This window comes from Patiria miniata, unplaced genomic scaffold, assembly GCF_015706575.1.
Source record: "Patiria miniata isolate m_02_andy unplaced genomic scaffold, ASM1570657v1 HiC_scaffold_30, whole genome shotgun sequence".
NCBI classification, from domain to species: domain Eukaryota; kingdom Metazoa; phylum Echinodermata; class Asteroidea; order Valvatida; family Asterinidae; genus Patiria; species Patiria miniata.
In genome coordinates, this window is record NW_024037070.1 from 5,914,693 (window position 1) to 5,923,402 (window position 8,710).

Below are 8,710 nucleotides of genomic sequence, written 5' to 3' on the forward strand. Positions count from 1 at the left end.
CATGACATTGCATCCACGAATTGTTTTAGAACACCTATCTCCCGACCACAGGGAGATCCATACGTGTACAGAAATTTATGTTACATGTGCTCCAGATATGAAAGAGGTTTCGTACATCATTCAAATGGCTGAAAATAGATCATGAACAAACAACTGAATATTTTCTCGAACTACATATGTACAGTTTATTTCTGTTATTGATCTTTTCAATAACCTAGTGGCTATCATTACGGCAGCCACAACGCAATTTTCAACTGCTATCGTTACGGCATTGCAAAAACACCATTGCAAATATTACATTTACATTGTATAACTGCCTGTCCAACCACAGTGCTTCGGTAGCTCAATTGATAACCGTTCAGTTACAATGTCATAGGTTCCGGGATCGAGTCCGCACTGCGAAATTTTTTATCTTTTTTTGGTTTTATACTTATGCTTTTTTTAAATCAAATTGTTCATTTTATTTTCTTCTTTGTAATCAGTGGCTTAGGAGGATTTTTTTTTTTTAAAGGAAATAAAGTCCGAGAACCATTCGGTTGATGGTTCCCAACAGCCAAAGATCCTGACATTGAAAACTATTAGGTCAGGGAACCAGACGGTTGATATAGATTCACAATGGTGTTTTTGCAATGCCGTAACAATAGCAGTTGAAAATTGCTTTACGGCTGCCGTAACAATAGCCACTGCCTTTCAATAAATATCTTCAATAAGTACGTTAAAATTAATAATTATTTTAACTCAATGCAGAGGGCGCGTTAAGAGTTATTTTGCAAAAATGTATTAAAATTGGAGGATTCAGGACTGTTAGGGCTAGGGCCATGGAAAACATCCACATCATACGCCAAAGTAAAGTTCATCATGACTAGGTTTTCTGCAAGACAGGTAGTTATGTACATATGTACATCTATAGGGCCTACAGTTACGTTTCGCAGGTGCCTGTACATTGTAATTTCTACAAATGCAAAATGAACTTTATCTTTCGATCTTCAAAAAGCCCACATGTAAAACTTCCACATTAATCATTGAAATCAGGTTGCAAAGCAGATACGATTTGTTTTTATTTGTTATATTTGCAGTAAATTTTCATGACTGACAGATGGAAGACACTGCTTGAATTTGGACACAAAAGCATGGAGCAACTTGGAGTCTTATGTGTAAATTTGTCTAAAAGGCACCTTTTACAAAGAGTGGACCATTCGCACTGTTGCAGCTATCCAAAAAGTAACCGACCAAATTATTGTTAAAAAGCTTACTTGGTTTAAAGATAGTAATGGCACTAAACTTTCTGTGAAATTATTCTTTCTAGCATGCTGTCACTTTGAAGAAAACAATAAAGCAATATCATTTCCAAAAATGTGTCAGTTGACACATTTTGGGAAAATTTCCGTTTGAAGTTGGTTTGTAATTGGGCGGATCCGTGAATGGGTGCAAGCGTTGAGACTACGCACACACACAGCTGCTATTATTCGTCGGTTCACTGTGTGACATACCGGTAGACCTCGGCTGAATGAGAATCAAGTCCCAAATGCTGATCTCGAGAAAGTGTCACGAGAGGGCACAATTCAACATTTGACCTGGCACTTTTTGAACTGAAAATCGACATCCTTTATATTTGGGTTTTCTCAATATAGTACTCACGGAGCTAAAACTTCATCGGGTTGGTTGTTAAGCATCCTTAGATTTTGAGCACTTTTATTGCGCTTCAAACGAAAACAAAATGCACACAATTTGAGAAATCACCTTTAAAAGTAAAAACACCTTTACAGTTAAACCTGAAGAAATCCAGTTTTCAGGGAGTCTTTATTTTTTTAAAAATCCTGAAATCAGGAATAAACCTGACAAATCTCACCCCTGATCTTAACCATTTACAGATGGGTCAAAACCTCTGGAGATGAAGTCAAGATACCCATCTATCTATGCATCCGGGATTCATAACCTGGGGTTTAAATACCGGTACTTGACGTCAATAAGACCCATTCATTATCAAACTTAGGCCCGGCGTGTATTCACTACTGCAAAGTGACACAGAGCATACAAAAAAAAACATTATGCCCTTTTCAGACAAGAGAGGGCTCACTTTAAATTAATGGTCATCCTTCTTGACTACCAGCAGAATTGCAGTTGGGATTAATTCATGAAAAGAAATTGATTCACTTCACGGTGGTTAATACGCGGTACTACAAAAACAGGAATGGACCAAATTCTTCAACTGAAAAGATTGCCCATTCTTGACAGCTTGATGTGGTTTCATCATTGAAATATATTTGTCAACAACCAAAAACGTCCCTTATTATTCTTCATTTTCCAGAGATTGTCCCCAAGCACAGCCCAGCAGTGCTCCCAACTGTAGTTGGGACAATCCAAACTACAGTTAGGATCCTTATACACGTAGTTGGGACCATTCCAACAATGGGACGATCCCAACTTTAGTTAGGATCGTTATATAGGCCGACCAGCATTGGAAAAAAAATTTTTTTTCCCCAAAAATTGCTCCTAGTTTATTATATTTAGTTATTCTTCATTTTCTTTTCAATTGATTACACACCTGTGGAGGGGTACCATGCCTGCTAGCCTGATTATTTGACCTCACAATTCCCCAAAGTCTATAAATTGCTCCGTTTCATCTTAAGTGGGGTCAGGGAACCAGACTACAAGAACATGATTGGTTTTCTTGGTTTTTCCAGCATCTACAAGCCAAAACATGAAACAAGTCAGTTTAACAATATTTGCTGTAACATACGGTACTAACCCCAAATCCTTCCTTTTCTGAAAATTACAGCAAAAGCAAATGCTGTATACTCCCTTTAAGATTTTGAACAGTATTTTTGAGAGAACATGCGACTTTCTTATCTGAATTTCCAGCAGCGACTATACGAATCAACACATTCACACAGGTGCACGGCGCCCTGGTAGTGAAGCTGTTGTTCCTTTGGCAATCCTACTTCCTTGGTATTAAATGAACTTCTGGGCCAATCAGAGATTGGCTTCTAAATGGAACTTTTCATCAACCAATCAGCGACGGTCTACCAAACCAGCTTGGCCACTGTCATGTGCATTTGTCGCTGCATGGTTGCGGTCGTCGTCATTTTTACCCCATAATATTCCTCAAAAATCAAAACCGTGCCCTCTTTCCACAAAATTTAATCCTGCAGATATTCAACATATTGTCACTACTTGGGGGAGAGTCTAAAAAGTTGAAAGTGGATTTTCGTTCTCTTATAAATAGATAAATCTGGCGGCAGCCATTCTCTGCAGTGTCACCAGGCTTGCGTTAGTCGCGCTCAGGTAGTGCATACGCACTCCGGACTTCTTCGACCAATAGAGATACCAAAACGGGCGCGCATCTCGCCTTGAAGAACGCGTGCAGTATGCACGTGAGCGTGACACCACCGCAGTAAAAGCTTCTAATTCTGGTCACTGTATTCCGCTTTAGGAACGGGGTCTTGACAAACCGCCAACTCAATGTACTAGACACACAGACAGGGCTCTGGAGTGCTCTGAAACGTGCAAAACTAAATCAGGAACACTTTACTCACACTTTAGCCAGCAAATTTCTCCAAAAATTCCACTGGGGCAAAGAAAATGTCCTCAGTATTTCACCAAGCAAGTTTGCAGACTGAATTCTTTTTTTGAAAGAGACTTTTCTTCAATATTTTGCACATGAGAGGGAAGTCAAGTGATTTCAAAATGGGGCTAAAGACTAGACTGGTACATGTCCAACCATGATCCAACTATTTGAAAAGACTGACCTCTTCATTCAGTGTCAATAGTCTGGTGGCTTGACTATGGAGAAATGTGTAGTAATTGAGACTAGTTCCCACTTCATGCCTCATGTTTCTTAAATTCTTTTGGCATGGTTGATTGATGCAGTACTGAAGCTGTGATGGACTGGTTGTGTTATGTGCCAGTCTATTTTCTTGTTTTGCATGTTTTCAATACCTTAAGTTTTGGGACTCTCATACACGGTATTGAGAGAGTCCCAAATTTTCGGACTACTAGACACACAGCGTCCAGCACATAGCGCTCTCACAACCTGTCACAAACCGCCATCTATTGTTTAATGTCGGAGTCCAAAGTGAATGACCCCATTCTATAGTCTCACATGACCTTTGACCTACCTCATCCTTGTGTTTCTGCGTCAGCGTCTTGTTGTTGTGGTCCAGACGCCTGTTGAAGTCATCCTGAAGTCTCTGGATGCGTTGCTTGGTTTCCCTGCCCAGGGCGTGCAGATCGCTGCATTGACTCAGCTCAGCCTGTGAAGGAACGACACAAATTTGAAGATCTGTTATTGGGGCCAATTTATAAGATGGCAGAAGTCTTCAATATATATCAGAGTGGAATACTTTTACTTTGGTGTTTCGCTGCATGCAATGAATAATTGCACTAATTTTTAATAAATTTACAATCTCCCTATTTGAGCACAAAATCAAATCTACTTTTTCCAAAACCTTGTATCATAAATGTATTCAATGACTCTCAAAGGGTTGAGGTCCGAGCCTATATAGTGGAATCCGGCGACCAGAATTATCTTCTTTCACTGCAGTGTATGGTGTCACGCTCAAGCATACGCTGCACACGTTCTTAAAGAGGAGGCGCGCATGTATTTTGGTTTTCCTATTGGTCGAAGCAGCCCGGAGTGCGTGCGTTTTACCCGAGTGTGACTCGCGCAAGCCTGGTGCCACTGCAGAAAATGGCGATCACCGGATTGTCTATACATGTAGCTAGGACAGTTTTTTCCAATCTCCTTTAATAGCTAATGGAACATTAAACTAAAATCTTACCAAAATTGATAGTTGATTATTTGAATCTACGATCTGCTGGATTTTGATCTGGTTAAATATCAACTGAGCTATTTATTACGTTGTATGAACTATTATTGCAGTCTTCCAATATGTCTTTGTTCAATTCAAGGCACTGGTCTGTAGTTTCTGTAATATATTTCATTGAATAAGGTTTTTGTTTAACATGAATTATTTAAGGAAATAATAATGGGGAAGCAACATGATTGGGTCTAAGTACCGTACCATGATGACAATGTTACATCAAGTGTTGCATTATCTCAAGCTTTAAATTGGGAACCAAAACCCTAACTCACAGTTTTCATTGGATATTTCATTCATTCCAAAAAAAAATGAGGAAAATATTAATATTAGCGATTAATAATTAGCTCTACTTTTAAAATTCACATCTTTTTCAAATATCTTTATTCATGCTTTATTTCAATGTAGAAAAGGCAGACAGCAATCACAATTTCAAAAATTGTGAAATTTGAACTTAGGCTAGTTTTATAATAAAAAAAGGTTGCCAAGAACTTAATTAAAGTCACAACTGTCAAAGTGTCACAAATGAACAGCGCCCTCTTACATTTTTTGAACATCTGCAACAATTACCTGTTCACAGTGAGGGCGCTCTATGCAAGCTCTCTTTACAATAGGCCCTAATCCGTCATAAACAGTTAAATTAGAAAATCCACTCTCACTGTTGTTTTATCCACTTCGACTAAATAAGCATAACATTTTATGACAATGATGATATTTACAATATTTTTAAATTAAATTAGAAGTTAAAAAGAGGAACAGGCTACCTCCAGTTCGTCAACGCGTGCTTTTAATTCCTTGTTTTCCCTAGCAACGTCCTGCAGAAAACTGAGAGTTTGAATGTGTCTGTTGGTCAGGCGTTCGTCCTGGTCTGCTTGCTCGTGTTTGGACGGCTTTCCGTTCGAGTTATACGTGTTTTGAGACATGACTCTTGCTGCAATGTTAAGTTCACTCGGGGTGCATGATGGAAAGAAAGTCTACACCGAGAAGAGATTTCATACACATTCGATTAAGTAATTTCCACCGACTCCAATCAATTTGCGAGCATGCAAACTTGACAGGTGCTAAAAAAAAAACTTGATTGCGGTGAATATCAAATGAGGGCGCCCTGTGTGATTTTTGGATGGTGTGTGCTTTAAAAATGCACCCCTAGAAAATGTGTCCGGTTGGAGTTGACCTGTCAGAGCCGCAGGTTCCTAAGTTCTAACTTCTGCTGCAATCGCTTCCTGATATCTGACAGCATTATTTAGGCAATTGTATGTGATTATTATAATAGTTGCAGTACATTGTAAAAATCAGTAAACGAAATAGTATAAAGTGCGCCTTTTTGTATCTTGTTAAAACAATATCCAAACTTTTGGTCTCCATTCCAAAAGTGCTTGGCAAAATATCCTTCACCTCAATGAAAACATTTGATTTTTTCAGACGTGCTTTTCTGTACAAATTAGCTGTTCAGTGACGTTTGAGTAATTTCTATTGTGATTAGTTCTAGGTCAAACCGAAAATTGAATGGACTTATACAAGTACAAATAGTACAAAAAGTACATAGATGCGCCCAGGAGTACTTTGCCCGTAATGATGACCTTTTAGATGATGATATTGAAGTTCAGGCGCGGTTCTATGGGGGGGGGGGGGGGGCAGAGGGGGTTTAGCCCCCCCCCCCCCCCCCCAAGTGTCTAGCCCCCCCCTAAAAAAAAATGCAATTATAAATAAACGCGCCGTATATAATTTAATAGGTTGCTTTTCGACTCCCAAAATGAAATAGCAGTAACGAAAGTTAGAATGTGACGTCACGTGCGAAGGGTCTAGGCCCCCTAAAATGTATTGGATCTAGAACCGGACCGCGCGCACCTGTTGAAGTTGTTTTTGTGTTCCCCATATAGATGGCGATATTTTTGTCACCGTGTAGATGGTGATAACGTAATGGTGATATGATTTTTTATTTTCCAGCCAAATTACTTCAAGTTGGTATATACGTGCTGTTTCAGAATTTTGATTTTCTTTTCCGAACGAAATTTAAAGGAATATAATGTCCTGTAACAAATAAAATTGCTTGTTTATTTCCGCAGGCTGTTATACAGATTTCAAAAGTGGTTTTAAATGTCGCGTTCCTGTTCAAAAAATTGCGCATAGAATTAGGAGCGCCAACAAGTTGCAAATTAACTAATTGAGTACTCGTCGCGGGCTAATTTTGTTCGTGCGATGTCTCATTTGATGGAAAGCTCGTATCTAATGTGATGCTAGAAAATTATCAATTCAGTTTGAAAAACTATTTTGAAGGTGCCACACGTACACCCCAACTTTAATAAAGTTACAACTTGAACAGTGATTGCCGTCGATTTCAAGTTGGGAAATACATGCTGTACTTGGGGGTGCAGATCTGTAAATAAGCCCAGAATTATTGCCTACGCGGGCCAAATCACGATTTGTATACCCTCAAATCCTCAGGTACTATTTGAGGGCCATGCAAGGGCGGCGTCAATCGCTTCTCAAAAGTTGGCGGACATACCTCGATGAGCACTAATGCAATTCACGCAGCGCGAAGCCCTTACGGCGTGGGGTTCGGGGCCGGCTTAAGGGCCCTGAAACATTTTGGATCTGAGGCAATTTCTGACCACTAAAACCATTTTTTTTTTAAGCAAAAGATCATCCTTTAAACATCATTTTCGAGTTTCGAGTCATTGAATCAGCTATTCTGAGCTATAGAATCATTATATTTAGGCTCAGTTTTTATTCGGGGACGAAAAAGTGTGTGTGTGTGTGTGTGTGGGGGGGGGGGGGGGGGGGACAAACGATATGATATCCCTCCCCCACTTTAAAAAGTGTGGGGGGGGGGGGACGGACTTGTCCCCCACCAATTGACGCCCATGGATTTAAAGAAAATACGGTCTATTAATCGCAAAAAAATCAATCTGATTTCAAGTCACTTTTAATTGAACAAAAATTAAGCACTCTTTCTGGAGACGATAACTAAAAAAAAACACCCACATTGTGTTGAATTAAAAATACGTCCATTAATTGGTCGAGATATAGGACAAAAAAATGTTTGAAAATCGACGGGAATCATTGAAGATTAAATTGAATATGATTTAACGAAATACAGAGTACTAATCGCGAAAAATTATATTCGAATTCGAGTCACCTTTGATGGAACAAAAATAAAGCACTCTTTGTGGAGACGAAAACTCAGGAAAAACTCATTGTGCTAATTTGAAATTGCGTCCCAAAATTGACTATGACATACGACACCATATATTTGAAATTTGACATAAACCTGTGAAGAAAAAAATTAATACATTAAAAACAAAAACTACAGTGTGTAAGGGCACTCCCGTACATTTTACCAACATCAATTTCTTCCAAAAGAGGGCGCCCTACATAAATACTGGTCACCACCGTAAAGCAACGCGGATCACGATCTGCCCAAACGAAGTCGGCATTAAGTGAACAAAAATAAAACACACTTTGTGGAGACGATAACTCAAGAACAGCAAAGTGCACTAAATTGAAATTTTGTTCAATAATTGTTCAGGATATAGGACACACATTTTTTTTAAATCAACGGGAACTTCTGAAGAATGAATTTAATAAGATTTAAAGAACATACCGTTTATCAAAATTCAATCCGAATTCAAGTGAAATATATCACTCTGTGGAGACGATAACTCCAGAAAAACACATTGCACTGATTTGAAATTGCGTCCCATAACTGACTGTGATATACGACACAAACAATTCGAAATTGGACAGAAACCGTTGAAGGAAAACATTCATACAACAAAAACAAAAACTACATTGTGTAAGGGCACTCCCGTACATTTTACCAACATCAATTTCTTCCAAAAGAGGGCGCGCTATACACAAATACTGGTCACCACCGTAAAGACTTCTGT

General features: G+C 38.9%; 1 protein-coding gene across 1 annotated transcript in view; it reads right to left on the bottom strand.

The window, feature by feature from the left end:
- The window catches only part of LOC119739334 (CAP-Gly domain-containing linker protein 1-like), a 41,509-nt gene extending 35,600 nt beyond the window's left edge, over window positions 1-5,909 (bottom strand). Inside the window, exons 1-2 of the mRNA XM_038214225.1 lie at window positions 5,585-5,909; window positions 4,119-4,253 (exon numbers count right to left, since the gene is read on the bottom strand). Coding sequence (XP_038070153.1) covers window positions 4,119-4,253; window positions 5,585-5,743 — 294 coding nt within the window. The 5' untranslated portion in view covers window positions 5,744-5,909. The remainder of the gene's footprint in view (window positions 1-4,118; window positions 4,254-5,584) is intronic.
- Window positions 5,910-8,710: the final 2,801 nt, after the last annotated feature.